Source organism: Mesoplodon bidens, assembly GCF_964165515.1.
Source record: "Mesoplodon bidens genome assembly, chromosome: 12".
Taxonomy (NCBI): domain Eukaryota; kingdom Metazoa; phylum Chordata; class Mammalia; order Artiodactyla; family Ziphiidae; genus Mesoplodon; species Mesoplodon bidens.
In genome coordinates, this window is record NC_138168.1 from 74750616 (window position 1) to 74772485 (window position 21870).

A 21870-nucleotide genomic window follows, 5' to 3' on the forward strand; every position below is an offset into this window, starting at 1 on the left:
TTCTATACCACTGATAAACCAGAAACCCAATCTTTAATACCTCTTATTGACAGTGTTGAAAGAATTCCTATAGAATTCTTGTAGAATTTAATCCAGTATCGTTTTACCTCTACTCTGTCTATCCTAGAAATCTAATATGTTCACGATTCTGCAACCACTCAACAAGAGAATGAATGAATGACTAGGCTAAATGTTAGCGTGAATGAACAATCTGCAATTAACCTTGACCAGAAGAAACACTAGTGAAATACTAAGAGTAAATTTACTAGTATATACTAGCTTTTTAAAAGAATGTCCAACAACCATGGTACCTAATGTATTTTGTCATATGGCTGTAACATTGAGACAACATATATCATTAAATTTGATCATTTAGGTAATACTAATAAATTACTATTACTCTTAATTTTGGATCATACATGTAGCTACATGCACACATATATCTGTCCCAATAACTCATCATTCAGAAGAGCTGGCATTGTCCCAGGCTTTCCTCTAAATTCTCATACTTTACCAAGCATCAGAATCACGCGGGGAGGCCTTCGTTAACAGATTGCTTGTTCCCACCCCATAGTTTCTGATTCTCTAAGTCTGTGAAGGGGCCCAAGAATTTGCATTTCTAATAAATTCCCAGATGACGCTGATGGTCCAGGGACCACACTTTGGGAACCACTACTCTAAGTGAACTGTGATTCTCAGAAGCTACAGAAAGAGAGAAGGACAGAGAGACAGAGAGACAGAGAGAGAGAGACAGATGGGGCGGGGGTTGGGGTGGGGTGGGTGGGCCTTGAGATTAAGCTAATAGGCAGTTCTGAGGAAAAAGGCAGAGGAGAAAAGTGAATTCAGACATTTCCCTCCTTCCTAATACCTGCCCTTTATCTTGCTGGTTAGTAAAGACTAAAGTATCAACAAAGTCTTCTCAAATGACAACTTACTTGGCCAAAACACAAACCTTTTCATGCTTAAAAGGTTAGACAGATTGTTCCCATTAAAAGTTTTAGAAAAATAATATTGCCAGAAACTCTTCAGCCTTTCAATACCCCTAGGTGGGACTACTTTCAAGAAGACACTGAAGGGGCAGAGAAAGCTAACTGATGAGTTTTCTATATTAAAAAAAAAATTAATGTTCACCAGTAAAACATGGGTGAGCAATGATAATCAACAAGCAACTCCTACAACATGCAGAAAATCCCCACTACAGAAACAATATGACTAGGTTTGGAATTTGTCAAGCCAGGATTAAAATTTTATTTAAATGTAAGTTTTTTTCTTTTTACGTTACTGAGCCATATAAAGGAAAATATTAATTTTATTAGAATTTGAACGAATGCTGCACAAAGAAAACATTTTAACAAAATAGTATGGTGGCATAAACAAAAAAGAAAACAGCCAAAGACGTGTAAAAGAAATAAAAGGTAGAAAATGTTAAATATCTGATGATCCAGTGTGGAAACATGGAGTCTAAACTTAAAAAACAAGGATTTTAAAAAAGCACAACCATAAAACAAAAAGTTAATGTTTGTGCTATCCTAACCAGACACATTCTTCAGCAAAACTTTAAAAGGCAGAGTTATATTTTACAGTATTTGATATCTTACTTCTGACTTTTTCACAGAAAGAGACTGTTTATGTAATTCAAATCTCACAGTTGAAATAGTTGGTTTAAGCACTAAGAAATAAGTATTCTTCTAATTAAAATGACAGGTGAGGCAAAACAATTGATTAGTCTTTAACGCTGTATTTTTCAACTGTAATAAGGCCTTGATCCAACCAAAACAAGTCTTAAAGCAATTCAGAATTCTTTTGTAATGCCCAAGGAACCCCTCTGCCCTGCCCGATTGCCATATATGGGAATCAAGAACCTAGTTAATAGAGCATTCTCAGGGACAAATGTAGGAAGAGAAGACAAAATAGTTTTGAAGTTTTTTTAGCAAAGTAACTTGTAACCATTTCAGACTACCAAATGCCACAAGTTACCTAAATTATTTAAGTACAAGTCTCCATCTTTGCAATTTATTTCTTAATACTGATATATTCATTTTTCTAAACTGACCATATCAGGTTAATAACAGTATAAATCAATTTGAAAACTGTAATAGAATACCTTAAGAATAGGTCTTTGAATATCTTTCTGTTATATTTTGGTTTTACACAAAGATGCAATTCTTACTTTTTTGGTAGAGAACTCTATGGAATATTAACCTGGAAATGTTTTAAAGAGACTGTCAACGAAGACAGGTTTCTGCATTTCATGATTGTCATCTTACAAAGATAGCAAATGTCACATTTTTAAATGTCTTAAAACAACATAATTGTGATTTTTATAAACATCAAAAGGCAAAAATTTTAAGCACTTGTGATAAAAAGTTAAGCCCTTTGCATTCTGAATATCTGAAATTTATTCACGGAATATGCCCAATTCAAACTTAAGATGAGGTATACAGTCGTCTCTCAGTATCTGCAGAAGATTGGTTCCAGGACCCTGCTATGGTCCCAAAAGTCACAGATGTTCAAGTCCCTTACATAAAATGGCATAGTATTTGCGCATAACCTATGCATACTTCCCATATACTGGAAATCATCTCTAGATTATTTATAGTACCTAATGCAATGTAAATGCTATGTAAATAATTATAAATATAATGTAAGTGCCATATAAATAGTTGAAGATGAGTGGCAAATTCAAGTTTTGCTTTTTGAAATTTCATGGAATTTTTTTTTCAAATATTCCATCCTTTGGTTGAATCCATGGATTTGGAACCTGCAGATATGAAGGGCCAACTGTATTTTCTTCTCTCCAAATATCAAATACCTAGTAAATATATAATACCATATACAGTTTCAAATTAAAGTAAATTCACAGGGTTTTTTTTGTTGATTTTGCTTTAACCTTGTTTAACTTTGTTTGTGTCACATAATACACTGCCATGTCTCTGGATGTGGCATCTAACCAAAAAAGCTGCATATGGTCAACTCTCTGATGAGAGTTGTAAATATGTAAGGTGAAAACATTTTTGTGGACTATTTTTAAAACATGATAAATGGCATTATCAACATTACTCATGATTTTAAATATTATGTATATATTAGAGATCATCTAAGTATCAACAATTATGTAAGGGGAGAACCAGAAAAGAAAAACTTTATAATGGTCTTATGCAGTGTTTAAGCAACTGAATGTTTTCTGAATCTGAAAAGCCTATGATGTAAAAATCAGAATCAAAGTTTTGATTTTTGAATGCATAGGTTATAACCCACAGAAAATGAGGAATCAATTGTTTGGTCAGGATCTTGTTATTTAAGAAGCAAAAAATGTAAGAACCAAAATATGCACACCACTAAAAATACTAATTCTGAAAATTATGTAGCTAAAAATTAAATCACCCTGTCCAGCAAGTTCCAAAAAATTCACACATTTCAAACATTAAGGCAACTTTTTTCCAACTAAACAGTACTTTATAAAAATATAGGTCACTTCAAAACATTATATACATAGTGACAATGAATTTAGCTAGTTGTAATCTTTAATACATTAATAAAGTGTCACATATTACCAAGAAATTATACTAGGTGCTTGCATGTATGTGCAAGTGGAATTATAGTATTTAAAGTACAGGTTTTAAAACTGAGCGAAGTGAACGTCCTTCTTTAGTGAGTTCTCGTGTCACACACATACACGGCAATGGGATTGCTTCCTCCCGTTTCTCTACAATATTGTAACTGCATTTCTTCAAGTGGTCAGCCATGCTTAGGATGTCAGCAAATTTCCATTCATTGACAGAACAAAATGCAGTACTGAATCGCCATACCTAGAAGAAAATTCTACTTCAGATTTAAACAAGTCAATTTATAAGAATCAAAACGTATTTCTTGGTCTAACTGCATACATTTCTAACTGTTAAGAGAAATATCTAATATAAAGTTTCAAGTAGTTAGCTACAAAACTGGAAGTAGTAATCCATTTGGATACAAATCTGTTTATCAAATATTTGTAAGATAAATCATTTCTATGACATTATAACTTCAATAAATATAATAACTAAAAAGCAAATAAAAGACAAAGCTCAACATTGAAAATCACCACATCCAACCTGGCTTACTTATTAAGCAATTTTTATAAAATATTCAGAGCTACTTCCTAAAATAATGCATATTGTACACCAGTCTTTCATCCTATCCAAATGTTTATATATATATAGACCTATCCATAGTCTGGAGATATTGACAATACAGGTGTTATTTTTTTCTACAAGTTTTTCTCCCATTCCTATTACACCATATGAAGTATACTAAAAAATACTCTAGAATATTGTGCCAAGGTACTTTTTCTTTTCATTATTTATAAGTAGTAAACGCACTTAGTAATAACGAGGAACACAAGTGCTTCAATTTGTTCAACATGTTTCTGGAATTTTTATAGAGCTTTTTGTAAAATGAATCATTTTTTAATTCCATATCATTGTAAAATACATTTCTGGGAAAAATATTTATATGCCATCCCTGTTCTGGTAAAAATAAGAACTACTTTCCCTTTTGCCCACTCAGCACCTCCAAGCCCTGAAGCACTGTCACCTTATAGGTCCAGCAATGACTGTTGTGGCCCCCTCTCATCTTTACAATTTGAAAATATAAAGTTACCTGAACATAGGTAATAAGCATGAATACAGCAAGACAGGCCTAGGCATCCTAGCTAAGCTAATCAACAAGCAAATGTCTAGAGAACACTGAACCCATGGCAAACAGCAGATACTCTAGAAAGTAGCTGTGAATTTGAGAGAAGCCCTCAGCATTCATTAGCGCTTCTCAGAAAAGAACGCTACGAATTCTGGGGTGGCCAGATGCCTTCAAATTCTGAACACAATTATTTTTCAGCCAGCAGTAGAATAGTTCAGCACATAAGGTACTTAATTGCTATACTTCTTAAGGTTATATCAATTACCCTGCATGGAGTCATTTCCCAGATGTCAGTGAAGGCCTGGAGAGTAGCTAACAATAGACATTATAGATTACAATTCCCCATAACCACAAAACTATACTAAGAATTAGGAGTTTTTGTTAAGCTTCGCAGAATGAATTTGCTGAAAGATTCAATGGTGGCAGAAAGACTCCCTACTTCCACACAGTCAAAAGAGTCTGGTGAAACAAACTCAGGAAAAAATGGACGGCTCCCATCTCCTGATGACAAGGTTTCTTAGTAATGGGCCAATTTTGCATCCAAGTATACATCAAGTATTTACTTAGTGCCTGCTATATGGGAGGTGCTATGCTAAGCAGTTAATATTTTGGTTCCCAGAGAGTCTCACTTCTCAATGAACTTACAGTCTAATGAAAGAAACTGACAATTCGTCAGTGAATTTCCAAACAGCATGGTCAGTGCTTCAGTGGGGGTACATAGAGTAGGAGGTACATAATGGAACACTACGAGAACACAGAGCAGTGCACTTCCCTAAGGGCTTCAACGGGGTCGGAGTAGGCTTTCCTGACAAAGTAAGATCTGAAGAGTAAGCAGGATATACCAATGAGATAATGATCACAACCTCCAGAAGTAGGTTCCCAGGGTCTGAATCCACCAACTGGACAAGTTACTTAACCTCTCTAAACCACAGTTTCTTCATCCATGAAATAGGGACAGTAGATTAAATACATTAACGAAAGTAAAGTACACACTGCCTAGAACATCTGAAGTGTTCAAATGCAGGTATCAGGGACAGTGTACTCAAACACCTTAAGGCAAGAAGAAAACATCAGACAACTGTAAGTAAATTCCATGGCTGGAATATAAAGTGACAAAAGGAAACTGAAGAGGTAAGTGAGGACAAGATTATGAAAAGTCTTAAATGTTTTATTAAGCAGTCTGCCTCTACCCCAGGGCAATGGATGGGCATTTTAAAAGTTTTCAAGCACTACAGCATAAGAACTGTATTTAAGAAATTATTTATTACTCTACCTCTTCTATAGCGAGTATGTTGGAGAGGGACTCAGTTGGAAACAGAAACCCAGTAAGGAAGAGGCTACTGTAGTAACCCAGGAGAGAACTACAGGCGGGACTAAGTAGGGAAACCGCAGTAGAAACAGTCAGCAAACCTGAGAGGTATGAAGAAGGGAGACAACAGGACTCTGTGATTACCTGGATATGGAAATAAAGGGGGGAAAAAAAGGAGTCAACCTTTACTCCCAAATTCCTAGTTTAGGCAGCTTCAGAGATGAAAATGCCATGTTCTGAGATTAAGAGGGGTAGAAAAGTGGACCTGATGAGTTCGCTGAAGCTGTGACATAACCAAGTGCAGATGCCCAGTAGATGCTTGTATATAATGGACTGCAGTTCAGAAGAGAAAATGGCCAGGATATACACATGTAATTTGAATAAATGATGGCAATTTAAACTCCAAGAGTAGATGAGGTTTTCTGCAGCAATAAAATCCCCAGAAAATATTTTACCTCATAGGTCAATACTAGTGGGCAAGGACAAAAATGGGCCACGCTCTCAGGGTCTCATCACTAATGGCAGAAAGACACCAAATCATGTAGAAAATGAAAATACACACATACCCACATATATGCAGCAAGTGTGAAATTTTCTACATAAAATAATTAGTGTGCTCATTTACTGGTCAAAGCTTCAGGAGAACACAAAAGCAGATGCAGAATTCTGAAAAACTGGAGCAATGAGTGAAAATAAGAGAAAACCTAAGGGTGGTAAAAACAAAGTAGCCAGAAATGTGAACCCTGTTCAACCAATGTGACGTTTATTAAATTTTTTTCTACTTTATAAAATCAAAGTTTCATATTATAAATGTTCTAAAATGAAAAAACACCTTCAATCAAAGGTATTTGTAATGCCTTCTAGTTTCTATTGGATAGTACCTCAAACAGAAGCTGGGCAAAAGTAAGATATCACAGGAGGAAAATGGTGGAGCTAGGATTTGTTCCCAATCTCCAGCTCAAGCTTCCAATCTGCAACACTCCCTTGTACTGTACTAAACGCAGAGTCAACAATATCAAATCCTACTGCCCTTATCTCACCTCAGCCTAACACATTTCCACATCCATCCATTTACATTCTCTATACCCCAAATACTCCATTGGTCACTTACTAGGAGTAGATTTTTTTTCATGTCTCCTTATTTAAGTTCTCCCTGTAATAATCAAGTTCTAAGAAAGAAATTGCTAAGAATGGACCAAAACTGCCAATTACAAGCAGTAAAAAACCTTCTCCTTGCTTCCTCCATTGTCCTATGGTGAAAATGTTTCAGATGGAGCCCAAATTAGAAGGTGGCTAACATGGACTCAAGCAAAGGGAGCTGTTACAGAAGAAGTAACTAGGTATAGAACCCCTCAACTGAAGAACTGGAAGTGGCCTCTGTCGTATGACATCAGACTCTAGTTCTAGGATGTCTGCAGTAAATATGTGATTATGACTAACAATTCTAACTATTCTTGCTTTCATTATCGTTATAAAAAAGTTTGTCATCATACTGAATTATTAAGTTTTAAGGATGGTCAATTTTGCAACAAGGTTAATTTTATTAATTCAGCAACAACATTATTGCGTGCCTATTATAGGTCAAATAAGGGACTGATACAATTAAATTAAACCAACCTTTTCTTTTATCTGCCATGATGAGTTTCCTTCTGGATACTTCCTTTTCCCCCACTGCAGTATGACCATTCCACGAGACTGAAGAAGACTGCCACACACATCCCTCATTAACTTGGATACACATGAGAGCTGGCATAAACTGAAGCCATCAAGAAAGCCTGCAATATGTTGCAGGACTTCAAAAGGAAGACTACTTAGATGGTCACTATGTAATCCCAACACACAGTTTCTAGCAGGCTCTACTAACACTGTAGATACAGATGGCTGAACTCCAAATGACCTCAAATGGCGGTCGTGTATAATCTTTGCTCCTTGTGTTGATGGACAAAACCTACGCTGAGAATAGGTACAACCATAATATGCTAAAGGACACCTCTGTTCCATCCAGCCATTGAGTCCAGCATGAATGTCACCATGCACGTTCTTAAAATGTGATGAAAATTCTTTTCTTCTAAATAACTGTCCACAAACAAATGTAAACATTGGACGCTGCTTGGGTTGGTACCTAGCAACACATTCCAATACTAAATCAAGCCCAAGGGTCTGAAAAGGACTTGGATTTGAAAGCTGTGGGTTGGCATGATCACAAGCTGAAGCTGAAGCTATTTCCCCAACCATTGTATTTGTAGCTAATATGGCAGACGGAAGTGAAAAAGTCTGAGTCCCAAAGTCAATGTGATAAACGTCAACCATGCGACTATCAGATATACCCCTCCCACCTGGAGAATCTCCTAGACAAAACAGTAATGCTGCTGTGATTAGATCTATTCCTTGGAGACCCATCGGATCTTCTGCAACTTCCAAATCTGATGTATCTACTGCTTTATCTTCCTTTGGTTTAGACCAACATGAATTAGAAAGAAATTTGAATGAAGGAGGATGACTGAAGGATAAGACATCCACATTCCTTAGGTCCCCTAAGTCTACTTTTTTCCAACACAAGTCTTCATCATCATCTGGCATGAGGATATGCTGAACTGTGCCATTAGGCAAAGCATTAGATGGTATTACTTCCTTAACTTGTGCTGCTACTGAAAGTGAACTAGAAGGTTCTGAAGGGCCATCGGATGCTACACATTCTCTATTTGTTAAGTTACTTTGTTTTGAGTCACTATGTAAATTCTGATTCTGCTCAATGACCTGTGTACATATATTTTCCAAAGGAAAGCCATTACAAAGAGCAGAAGTGCCACAAGAACTGGCATCCAAGTCACATAATAAATCACTTGAACCATTTTGTTCAGACTGGGCATTCTGACTTGTGTCATTATGGTCAATCCCACCTACTGCTCCTATCTCATCCTCATAAAGATGGTCCTGGTCTTTCAAGTTTCTGTTCTGTAAGCTTTCTCTGGCATTTTCTTCTTCTTTCATTTCATTCGGGGAAGCACAAAGACTCGTACTTAACATGCCAACGTCTCTTGTGGCGGTATTCAGGATATCTAAAGCAACAGCCAAACTTCTGGTTGTTTCAACAGTAGCTTGATAAAGTGCACCATAAGAGTCTTCATCAACAGACACCAAACCATTAGTATGTGGTATTTCTGGGACACTTGATTTAACTGAGATCTGTTCTCTAGGTTCTGATACTTTATCAGTTGCTTTTGACATCATGGTGGCTACTTTGAGAGACTCTAAGAGCATCCTTTGGTCTTGAAGGGCCAAGGCCATATCTAACTGTGCCACTTCATCAACATCTCTGCTTAGATTTTCATATGATTTCCGGTCTGCATAACTAACTGGCCATCGGTTCCACTCCATAGTACAGCACACCACACTTGCAGGACACATTTCTAGATGTTCGGCAACTTTATTTCGAGCCATTGTAAATGGACATCCAAAGTCACTATTTAAGCAAGGCACTCGTTCCAATGGACATAAAAGTCGATGCTCATCAGCTTTACAAGAATGGAAAACTGCTCCACAAACCAATGGACAACCTATCAAGTCACAGGAAATCCCAGGCTCTGGTCTGGTCATACACCTTCTACTGACACAATTCACGCAGTGAGAGTGTTGCAGCCCCTCCTCCATAATGGCCAGTCCAGCTCTAGTTACTGAGATGGAAAAGAAAGGAGAAGTTAGGCAAAAAGTGGTCGCATTTTAAAAACTGTTTTAAAGAAAAACATCAAATCATGAAGGTATATTGGCTGATATGAGGATGAAATATATAATATAAACACTTAACAAGTTTATTTGACATAAAATCAATCCATCTTGAAACAGCTTAAGCACTTCAAGAAGCAAGTCATAAGTTCATTTTTATATACCATATAACAATCTGCCCAACAGGACAAACATTTCAAAATATAATACTTAAATTCTAGTATATTGTGTAGTATATAAATTAATGCCAAAAAAAGTTGATGAATATTTAACTTTTAGATTTCAGAGCATGCTTCAGCTTTTACCTTTTTAATTTTAACTAAACTGATTATGATGTACTCCACATGGCAGAGACCTCATCATATTCCTAAGAGAATAATCTGAATTTCATGAATATACTTAACTAAAGCCTGATTAGATGTTTTCTTTAATATTCCCTCCAAATACATAAATTCATGTAAGATTTCATCTACTGACCTCTTTCTACCTATGCCTTAATAAATTCTATAACAAATAAAGAGAGTAAGCCTTAATTAAAGCAAAGAGGGCATTTATCCAAAAAATATAAGTTCTAGCTCCACTTCTGTGGCAGTGGACGAATCACTTCCTTCTGAGGGCCACAGTTTCCATTCATTCATTCAACACCTATTTATTGTTTAACTGCCATGTACCAGACTCTGTGTTTGGTATGGCAACGTGAAGATTAGAAGACATGGTGCCTCCTCTCAAGGAGCTTCAGCAGGAGGTCAGAGATGAAAGTAAAATCATGTCACACTTTTATATGATCAATATGACAGAGAAAATCAGTATGCGTGGGGGTACAGAAGAATTCACAGTAGTCTTGAAAGATGAGAAGTCTTAAGCACAGGAGGGTAGGGTTAGAAAGGAGGAGAGGCATTCAATGCTGAAGTAACAGCACATGCAAATACAGAAAAGCAAGAATTCGCAAAACATGTTGAGGGAACCTCAAGTTTCCCAGTATTGCTGGATCGCAAGGTGAAATGCAAAGTAGCTGTGAGAGATGAGGTGGGACAGGAATAACAAAAGTTATGGAAAGTGTGTTATATGCTATTCTAAGGAGTTCAGACTTTTAAGTAGTTAGAAACCACTGAGGATTTTAAGCAGAGAAGTAGTACCCATAAAATAACATGAGAGGATTACAGATAACTAATGTTCTTTCCTGCTTTTAGCAAGAAAAATTTTACACAAAAAAAGAGAAAGTATTGGCACAATGCACTGATTTACTTATAATTACTTAGCCTATTCAATGTCTTATTTCTATAATCTTCAACTTCTTTATTGGCTTCTTCCTATTAGCAGCAAAAACTTAAGACTATTTCATATTTAAAAACATATATAATAAAGCAATATACCCCTTTTGCTGTTTTTTTTCCTTTTCAGACAAGCTTTCAAAAGAAAAACAACAAACAAACCCTGTTAACTTCCCATATACTCTTCAGCCCTCTAATGTGGCTTTACTTTTACCACCACTCATTAAAACCGCTCTATCGAGATCCTCAATGCTAAATCCAAAGGGCATTTTTTCCAGACCTCATCTTCCTTAGCCATTATATCATTTTGTTGACTAATTCCTCCTTTCTGAACTACTATCTTTCTTTAGTCTTTATGGTCTCACGTTTCCCTGGTTTTCCCCCTACCTCTTTGGTTATTCCTTAATCTTTTCTTCTAAAATATTACTCTTCTTCAGGGATCCATGTCATTTCTGGTTCATTCTATACATTTTCCCAATTTCTCAAAAGCTTCAATTACCACTTATATGCTAAAAACTCATCTATACCTCCTGCCCAGATCCCTCTTCCAAACTTCAGATCTCTACAGCTACTTATTTATTATATACCTCTATGTATATATGGCACAGGCAACTCACCTCAAAATTTTCCAAATTAAATTAATAATAATTTTCTGGATAGGAAGCTGATTCTTAGCCTATTTTCTTCACTTTAGTGCATAAAAGCTTGCTAGTTCTCTCACATATTCTCTTCCATAAATTCTGTCTTACTTCTAGGTGGCTAATGTAAACTAATTATTCCCCAAATTGCTATTTGTTTTTCTCCAGTCCAGGCTTCATTTTCCTCAAACTCAAACAGCAAGTCTATTACTGACAGAACTTTGTTGATTAAGTAGAAAAGTTCTGAGTTGATATTACGGTGCGAACTGATGCCAGGGACAGAAAAAAACAAGGTACACATTTAACAACAAAACTGCATTTTAAAACTGTGTTTAAAAATTAAGATGAGTTAAATACTTCTGATTGTTTATCCCTATAAATTTTAAAGCTAAAGACAGAACCTATAAATTGAAGATAGACATGCTAAAAAGGGTCAAAATAGAAGAAATGACAGACTAATGATGATATTTGTAAGTTAAGCAAAGAGAAACTTTAATAAGACAAATTTTACTGGGTGATTAGATTGTGAAAACAGCTGTAGCTTTCTTATTTTACAACTAGACTGAGTTCATCTCACATGCTGAAGGTTATAAACGTGACTGTTACTAAGTGAGAAACCTAAAAACACAAGCAGTTCCAACAGAAGTGACCAAGGCTCTCAGAACTAGTAGGAACACCCTATGTTACATGCACATCACAGGATTATACCAGGCAGAACACATCTCAAAACATCGCTTAATTCAAAAGTGTTTAAAATAGCAACTGTTACAAACAACTGAGTTAAATGCAAAACAGCAACAACTTTGAAAGGTAAATAGAAGTAGAGGGCTCTCAAGATTCAAAATAAATACCCTCTTCCACACTATTCCTCTCTGAATAAAAGAAATGATTAAAAAATAATAAAAATAAAAGCATCCACAGCAATGAGTCCACAACATTTATTATCTACTGAAGTAGACTTAAAGGAAAAGGGAACACTATGTACCTACTTTATCCTTCTTGTAGAATCATGTCAATGTCACTTAATCCTCATAACAACCCAGAGAAAACTGAGGTACAGAGAGGGTAAGTGACTTACCCAAGGTCATCTACCTAGTAAGTGGCAGAGCTAGGATTGAAATCTATATCTCATCAATACATATGGACGATAACAGATACGCTTACTTATAAAGTTTAAGAAAATAAGACAGCACTTCAGTAACTTGGTGATCCAATTTTAAGATGGTATTTGAGGAATGGAGGTTACACAACTTTGCTTGTAGTTTATTCCAACACTTAATCACCCCTGTGGTCAAGAAAGTCTTTTGGGTCCTTTCTAATTATAATAGCACATTACTTTGCTTTGAACATAAGTGTTTTAAATTATTTTTAAAATAACTTACATTTATAATGCTCAGTATAAACATATGAAATAGTACAAATTTAACCTTCTCAAAACAGCTATACAAAGAAGGAATCAAGTTTAAGTCCATTTTACAATTAAATATATTAAGAAATAAGTTTTTTTTTAATGCAGTAGACAATACCCAAAAAGTATTCTGGGGTACTGTTTCAGAATTTAAAAGTTCCAGATCCACCCTCTTTCAAGATCGCTATTATCAAATTAAATATGCCTCCAAAAAGTATTGCACAATTGCTCACAAATCCTATGAAACGGGTTTAAAATGTCAATCCCTAATTTAGCAGCTGAACAGTGACACAGCAGGTCCAGCAGAAAACTTGTTGCTAAAACTGAGGCTCCAAGTTCAAGACGAGCTTAATTTAAAACTCCTGGGGCTTCCCTGGTGGCGCAGTGGTTGAGAGTCCGTCTGCCGATGCAGGGGACACGGGTTCGTGCCCCGGTCCAGGAAGATCCCACAAGCCGCGGAGCGGCTGGGCCCGTGAGCCATAGCCGCTGAACCTGCGCGTCCGGAGCCTGTGCTCCACAACGGGAGGGGCCACAACAGTGAGAGACCCGCGTACCGCAAAAAAATAATAATAATAAATAAAATAAAATAAAACTCCTCAGTATTAACTTAAAAAAAAAACTCTCTTGAAAAAGAATCTTAACGTTCCAAATAACATATCTATTTACACTTAAAGTTGAATGACTGGAAAAAGTTTCATTAGACTAGAAAATACTGTAAAAGAGTAAATGCTTTACAATAGTTTCAATTTTCTCTAACAGAAATTCTAAGCCAACTCATAATCTGTGGCTGACAAGCAATCCATAAAAACAATTTAAGGCATGGCATTTTCACATACAATGAAATGAGACTTTGTCATTTAAGGCCATTTCTAGACAGAAAGATATTGCCCTCAAAAAAAGAATTCCTGGGCTTCCCTGGTGGCACAGTGGTTGAGAGCCTGCCTGCCGATGCAGGGGACAAGGGTTCGTGCCCCGGTCCATTAAGACCCCACATGCCGAGGAGCGGCTGGGCCCGTGAGCCATGGCCGCTGAGCCTGCGCGTCCGGAGCCTGTGCTCCGCAACGGGAGAGGCCACAGCAGTGAGAGGCCCGCGTACCGCAAAAAAAAAAAAAAAAAAAAGAATTCCTTTATTTTTCCAAATTCATTACAATACATAAGGCGATAAATAAATAAAGCACTGCAAATCAGCACGATTTTAAATATGCTAAATCAAGTCACCCAAATATTCAACACAGCTTGCTCAGGCTGTTCTTAATGTCTGCCTCTGCCTCCAAGAGACAGACAGACACACACACACATACACACTCCTTTCCTTCCCCAACTGTTACCTCAAACCTTTATCAGCTTAAATGTCACTTTTCCACATACCCAAAGGCAAGGTATGGTATGGATTCCGTATTATACTTATGTGCTCATTACACACTGCATTTTTCCTTGGTAATACTAGTCATAACTTGAAGTAAATCATTACCCTGTTTAATATCTATCTCCATGGGAAAACTATAAGCTAGCTCCACAAAGGAGGCACCATCTCTGTCTCATTCATTCCTGTGTTCCCTGCATTCAAAACTGTACCTCAATTAGAGCCTCACTTATCGACAAAACATGAATAAATGAAATTATTATAATACAAGAAATAACCAGATGGATTCCAAAACAATTCTTGACTTCATGGAAAACTACATACTTCATAAAAAGATACTTTATAAATCTAGAATTAGTCAACCAGATTGAGTCAAAATTACCTCATTGTACCAGATATAAAAAGTCAAAAGTACTCAAACATTTACTGAGTATCTAGGTGATATATTCCAGGCATTTTATATGAAATAAGCTGAACTGTCCATCAAAAAAGTAAATTAAAGGGCAAAGTAAATCAAGTAAAATTAATTTCAATATTTCATTGTTTTAAAATCTTAAAAAATAATAGTAATAAGAGTCACAAAAGGAAACATCTACCTGTATATTGTTGCACTATTTAAATTCCTTAATCAACCCTGCAGTTTGGTTACACGTTACTGACTATAGAGGCATTAGATTCAAAAAGAAAAGCAGAGGCGGAGGTGCCTGCACGTGTGCAGCTGCCTGCGTATATAGAGGATGAGGAAAATAAGCTCGGAAAAGGAAGTGGCGTCAGCCTACTTCCTTAATATTACAATTAATATGATATTAAATAAAAAATAATTCCACTGAGACAATAAAATGTTGCTTCAATGTAAGGCTGAAATGGAACTATAGACAGACTTGTTCAATTAGTTAACCATAATCACAAGTAGGTCTATGACTGAAATTTCATACTTAGCAATCACTTTTAATTCCTCCAGAGCAAGTCTCATCCTTCTTGTATAGTTGGAGGTGCTACTGCATAGTAAATACAAACATTTGCTGGCTGATTTACTGATCAGGTGCACTCAGTTTTAAAAACCATAATAAATCTACAACCTCAGTTCGACGTTTTATTCCACTGGTTTAAAAAAGGGGGGTGAGGTGCCTAGACAAGACTGAAAATCCAAGATCATTAAACTCCCAACTCAAAGCAGTGCCCTACTGATGAGTTCAAAATGGCTAAACTGGTTACACTGTATACATTCTTTCATTAAATTTTGGTTCTGTCTTTTTATTTACAGAATGATGGCCTAATTATATGGAATTTTGTTTTCAACTTTTCACCCTTCCATTTATGATATAATCACAACATACCTCCTCCATTTCTAAATATGGACATGGATAGCTTATTCCAAAGTGGAAGTCCTAACTACGCGCAATTGTTCTCCACTAAATAAGCAAACAAAATTACTGCAGACTTACATCAGAAATTAAAATAACATATATTAATAAATATTTAATATTCATACCAGAAGCTATTTGAGCTGAGACTCAGATAAAAATAATCCACCCAAATGGTGGAACTCAGCTTATTAAAAGGGGCAGCATGGCACAGGGGAATATGGGCTTCCAAGGAATCTCAGCTTTGTGACCTTGAGGTAATTACTGTGCTGTGAAAACAACCTCGTACTCCACAAAAGTCGTCTATAGTATGCGTGTGTCCAGCAAGATACAAACACACGTTTCTCAGAAAACGGACGCACCCCGCTTTACACAACCGCCACATCCACATGCACAAACTGTTACGTACAGTCATTTTTACATCAGGTCATTTATACTTAGGAAGCTGATTAAAAGCAATCATATGAGGAACTACCTGATGCTAACATTACCCACTCTTAAGAAAAAGACATACCCTTTTTGTAAAAGATTTTCACAGACTGGGCTGTAATTAAGAGATGCTCATCTGTATTTAACTATCTAGTTATCTACAGTGTAAAAACCACCCGTCCAAGGTCAATCCCACCTATTTCATCAAAATAAATGTGAAATTAAATAATATTTTATACAGCCTTTTGACTAATGACTTTAATATTGATGAATTCTACAAATACAATGTCATTCCACAGCATGGTAGTCATGGTAACTTAGTTAAAAGATTTATCAAAAACCATACAGAACAGCATAAGGCTGATGCCATTAAAAGTCACATTTCAGTAATACATTATATCAAACAGTAAACACATTAAAAAAAGGCCTATTTTGGTGACCTTAAAGCACCTCTCTAACTACATACATTATCTCAAAATACGTATTATTTTCTTCAACAGCGTATTTTATTAGGACACTTTGTATATTTTTTAAAAAGTCTCCAATGCTAACCATAGAGAAATACTGGATTGAGATTAAATATCCAGTACACTTGGAATGCATAAAAGTTTGCCTATATCGGAAACTTCAGTTCTCTGGTAACACTCACAAAGCTCCACCCACTAACATTTCCAGAATCACACACCAAAAAAAGCTATGTCACCGCATTACACTACCAGATAAAAACAAACTGACAATTTAAAAAGTTAGCAAAACACCATATTATCCCCAATTAAACTTCTGTAGTAAGAAACAGTGACTAAGCATAAAGAACAGTGATTCAGCGAAAACTGCAGACTGAAAAACTGAATTAGAAAAACCCTCATCTTACATTTTATGCTACTCCTTTCCCTTCTGCCCGTCAACAACTTTGGAAAAGCTTAATAAATATCAGCAAATGCAAAATTCTGTTAATATAATTTACTAGGTCTCTAAACGACACAAAACTGTATTGAAATGTAGCAAATAGAAATGAAAAGCTAAGAAAGCTTGGGGATTTGTATTTACAGTTTTAAGTTAATCTACACTGATACCAGCATGTCCATAAATAACTTCATCTTGGATCCCAGTCAACAAAGTAATTTTGGAATAAAAGGTCAATTCCTTCCCAAGCATCTTTTAACCGAGGCTTACGACATGGCTCAGAAAGAAAAACAAGACACAGGGAGAGGGGAATGGAGTACCAGAACCATGGTAAACAACACCATGGTCTCTATTCTCTAAATACACGTGTAAAAAAACATACTCAAAGGAGATTAAATTCAACGTGCACTCTATGGCCCCCTTCCAAGCAGTGCACTTCCACGAGATAGGACACAAATAACTTGGAAATGGTCACACGCCTCAGATCTATAAAATCAGGATGTTTCTCTTTAATAGGGACTGAGGCTAAGACTAAGATCCTCTCACTTCCATGAATGGAAAAGTTACCAACTTCACTCATCCCGTCGAGACAGCTGATGATGCCTCCCAGTCTTACTTTAACCCGTCTGTCCCCAAACAAAGCAAGTTTCTAAAGGGCAAAAGGAAAGAGAAGCCAGGTTTTCGAGGTTCCTGGGGCTCCCTAAGTTTAACTCCGGCTTCACCCCTCCCCAACACACAGATACGCGAGCCCAGGTGGCACGGGGGTCGGCCCTCGGGGCCTGGGTCGCCATTTGCTGGAGGCCTCCACGGCGGGCCGGGCAGCGGGCTGAGCTCGGACGCCCACGCCGCCGACTTCCTCTCGGCGCCCGGACAGGGCCGCGTTTGCTCCGCCCCAGGCCCGGCCCGCCGGCCCCACGGCCGCCTGCGCCCCGGCCGCGGGCCTCGCACTGCCCGGCCACCGCCTCTGGCCCCGGCGCAGCCCGGGCGGCGCCGGCCTCCCAGGCGGGCCTCCCCGACACTCACCGGCCGGCCCGGCCGAACCGCGGCCCAGACCCTGGCTGCCGTGGCCGCCGTGCCCGGCTGCTCCCCGCTGTCCCGGCGCCGCTCCGCGCCCCACACCCCCGTGCAACCCGCCTCCTCCTCGCCTCTCTGCCCAGCCGGGCCGCCGCCTTTTCCCTCCCCCGTCTTCCTCCTCCTCCTCCTCCTGTAGCTCCTCGGCCTGCTCTCCCGGTGGCGATCCTCCCCACCCTCTCCACCCCGCCCAGCTCTGCCCCGCCCACCCGGCCGGGCCCCGGGGCCCGTGGCAAGCCGGGCGGAGACGCGCACGCCGAGCCCGAAGGAGACGCTCACGCCGAGCTCGGCGGGAACGCGCACGCCGCCCACCGACACTCCCCCGCCTCCCCGGAAGGGACGTGACCGAGAGTCAGGTCCAGAGAAGTGTAGTCTCAGCACCTCCCCTTAGGGCGTTCCCACCGGACCCCACGTGGCTCCTGCCCAGCAGATCTACCAAATCCTGTTCGATTTTAGGATGCTGTATTCCTGAAAGGAATCCTAGACACGTAGTTTTGGAAATGAGGAGAACAGGCCCAAGAAGAGTGACTTAACTCCCTAAATGGTAGGAGAAGCAGCCCAAATCCCTTAACTCTGGGTGCATCGGTCTTCCCATTAGGTCCCATTTAGGAAAAAACGGGGCAGCTGTCCTTGAATCTTTGATGATCAGGCCTTCCTGCCGGCTTACCAAAAGTGCCCCATTCCCGTGACTTAGTGCCCGGATTCTTGTAGGTTCTACCTGCCCTGGGACCGAGCTCAACCCAACAGGATTCAGGCGTCGCGAATCTTTTCTGGAGCCCTGGCAGGGCAGCCCACCAAGGTCTGCTTCTCTGAGGGACTGTAATCCTCCACACAGACCACAGCAGGGAGGTTGTCTACGTGGGAAAGACAACGCGATCTAGTGGAAAGGTGGCTTGAAGCTGATTTTGCAGGATATTTTACAAAAGGATTGAAGAAATGTCACAGGGCCATATCAAAGAATTGGGGTCCACTTCCCTGCTACTACTACCACGCCTTGGTCCAAGGCCAAGGGACAGAAGGGACCGTGATTCCAAGTGCTGGGAGTAGGTGTCCCTCATCCCCTCGCCTCTACTGCAGTGTCCATCCCGTGAACTCCTGCCCAGTTCTAAAGCAAGAAAAGGATAAAGAGAAGACAGCTGTAATCCCGCCCTTGCCAACGGGGGCAGAGACAGGAAAACACTGTTCTATAATCCTTTGTGTGATTAGGTTTTTACCCACAACTGGTGTGTCTTGGAAAAGAGATCACACATGATTTGTCATGCTGAGAAATGGCTCTCAGACATTTAGATTTTAAAGAACTTTTTTTTTTTTGAGCTGGAAGAAGAACTTAGATGACTAGTTTTTAATTGTGCTCAAAAAGACAGTAAAGATTGTACCATTCGTATTAGTGCCTCATTTCCTAAATGAAAGGAGATTGTAACACCAATTAGTAAGCAAGGACGTAATCACCCAGTAAAGGTTAGTTCTTTAAATGAATAAATTTAGCTTTTGGAAAAATTCAGTCTATTTTTCTCATTTTGCCTAATTTGGCTGCAGATGGGCCCTGGTCCTTAGTCCCGAGTTTGAGAGCCACTGTCCAGAGAACTAGACAGAACAGATAGTGAATCAGGCAGATGACCCTGCAGGGGAAGACGTGGGTTCCAGCTGCTACACTTGTCCTCCTTTGTTCGCTGTCCTAGATTGAGTCACACGTCTGCCCTGTGCCTTAGCCGTCCTCCTATCAAATGAAGGGGCTAGCATAGATGACCTCTGAAGCCCTTTCCAGCTTTAAAGTCTCTTGATTCCATATTTATACTTATTGAAATCTAGGGCTTTCCCCTTTACTAAGTCGCCTAGCTGACACGGGATCACCCGCCCACTCCCTCAAGCTGAGTCATTTAGGCTGTAAACTTCACAGTCTTCTTTGCCCCCTCCATCTCAATAATTTCCTGTGTCCAGGCAATTAAAAAAAAAAATCTTTCTTCCTGTCCTGTCCGTTTATTCCTGTTACCATCCTAGGCAAATTTGGACTTCAGCTGTTGCCGAACCAGTCTTTCCTCCTCCAGTTTAACTTCAAACCCACCACCAAGATCATGCTTCCTAAGACATCCATTTCATCTTGTCATTTCTCTATTCAGATATCTGTGATGGCTATCTAATGCTCATGGGATAAATTCTCAACTCCTGTCTTCAACTGCTCGAAGTAAATCTCTCATTCTAGCTTGATTAGTTTCCATGTTTTCTCCATCAAACACTATACACCGTCCAATTCCAAGTCATTTGTGCTCATGTGATAATAATGCCTGAACTTCCTCCCTCTTAACTATGCAGCTCTCACCCCATGTCCTCTGTGAGGGACTGCTGTAGCACATACTCCCTATTTTCAGCACTTTTACCTGTGCTTCATGCCACTGTTACCTGCTTCACAAATGTATGTCAGCTTACAGATATCTCCAGACCCACGGAAGCGTGTTTTGCATTATTTTTGTATCTCCCCTCAGTATCTAGCATACCTCCTGTATAACGTAGATGCTTAATGATTATCTGTCACTTCCAAAACAAATAAAATGTATGCTTCTCTCATTTCATCCTATCCCCATTTTCACTTTCTGTCCTATGTTCTAAATCCTCAGAGACTCTTCTCTTGGTAACTTTTAAGAAAATGTGTCTTAAAGTTTAGTGACAAGCAGAAAGAATGCCAGCAATCACAAATTTCCTCAAATATGCTCTTCTCTCTACTATGCATGTATTTGACATGGGCTTCTAGAACAAAGCTATCATCTGTGTGGCTTAACCATGGAGAGGAGTGACAGCAACTCTGGCAATTTAAAGTAAAAAAAGAAGAAAGGGCAGTATTAGGTTTGACCTACCAACTGCCCTAAAAAAGGAGGGCCTTGCATCTCCTCAGATCACACCCTGCAGACCATCTCTCACGGGCTTAGCTCCTACTGGCTCTTTTTAGAGGCCACTTTCAAGTTGGAGAAGGTGTAAAAACCATAAGAATAAAAATAGCACCAGAAACGTAAGTACAAAGCCTAGACACCAGACTAGATTGTAAGAGAGAGAAGTTGTCAGAGAATGCAATTTCAGTTGATAAAGCAAATTCAACAAGCAGACAAACTGCTCTTCCCTTTTTTCAATGTCAGGTAAATAACATCACCGTTAAAGTAGGTTTTCTTTCCCAGTTAGACCGGCCTGCACTCAGGTAACCCAGGGACCAAAGCAACAGACAAGTTAGGACTAAAGTTTGTCATGTGCTAGTTAAAGAAAGCATCCTTGGCCTGAGACAAGTGTGAGGATGGAGCCTGATTTACGGCTGTGAAATCATGGGACAATCGGAGTTACCAGCTGGGACTGCGGTGGGGAATACCAGTCCTTTTTTATGACATGCTCCTAAGGAATTATAAAAGAGAAAGAGCCAGTTTGAATCACCTAATTGCCAGAATTTAGAATCTAATAGCTATAATTATATTTCCTATATAGTTTATTTGGAGTATGGAGAATATGACAAGTAACATACAATTATATGGTAATTTAGAAACAGCTTGCCAAGGTTAATGTTCATAACCCCAAATCAACCTTTCAGTTTTATATAAATAATCAAGGGAATTTGAACCAAGGCAGCTTGGAATTTTGGAACAAGTAGAAGACCCAGGTATTGTTCCTGTACACCAGAGACTTGCTATGGGACATTGCTGATATTATCAATCATGTAAATTTCAATGTTTTGCCATTTGA

The 21870-nt window shown here is 38.7% G+C and overlaps 1 protein-coding gene across 1 annotated transcript; it reads right to left on the minus strand.

Annotated features, from left to right (window-relative positions):
• Window positions 1-1291: 1291 nt before the first annotated feature.
• FBXO30 (F-box protein 30) lies at window positions 1292-18284 on the minus strand. The gene is made up of 3 exons (XM_081251397.1): window positions 18106-18284; window positions 7601-9657; window positions 1292-3809 (listed from the first exon to the last, which is right to left on the minus strand). Exons 2-3 carry the CDS (start codon window positions 9632-9634, stop codon window positions 3606-3608), a joined length of 2238 nt encoding a protein of 745 aa, XP_081107523.1. The 5' UTR covers window positions 9635-9657; window positions 18106-18284; the 3' UTR covers window positions 1292-3605.
• Between the last annotated feature and the right edge of the window lie 3586 nt (window positions 18285-21870).

Bases quoted from the DNA above. Each gene is read 5' to 3' on its own strand.
- FBXO30 (XM_081251397.1), bottom strand. From the start codon at position 9,634: ATGGAGGAGGGGCTGCAACACTCTCACTGCGTGAATTGTGTCAGTAGA. The intron at 3,810-7,600 runs GTTGGTTTAATT...ATTTTCTTCTAG, and splicing joins CATGGCAGATAAAAGAAAAG to GTATGGCGATTCAGTACTGC.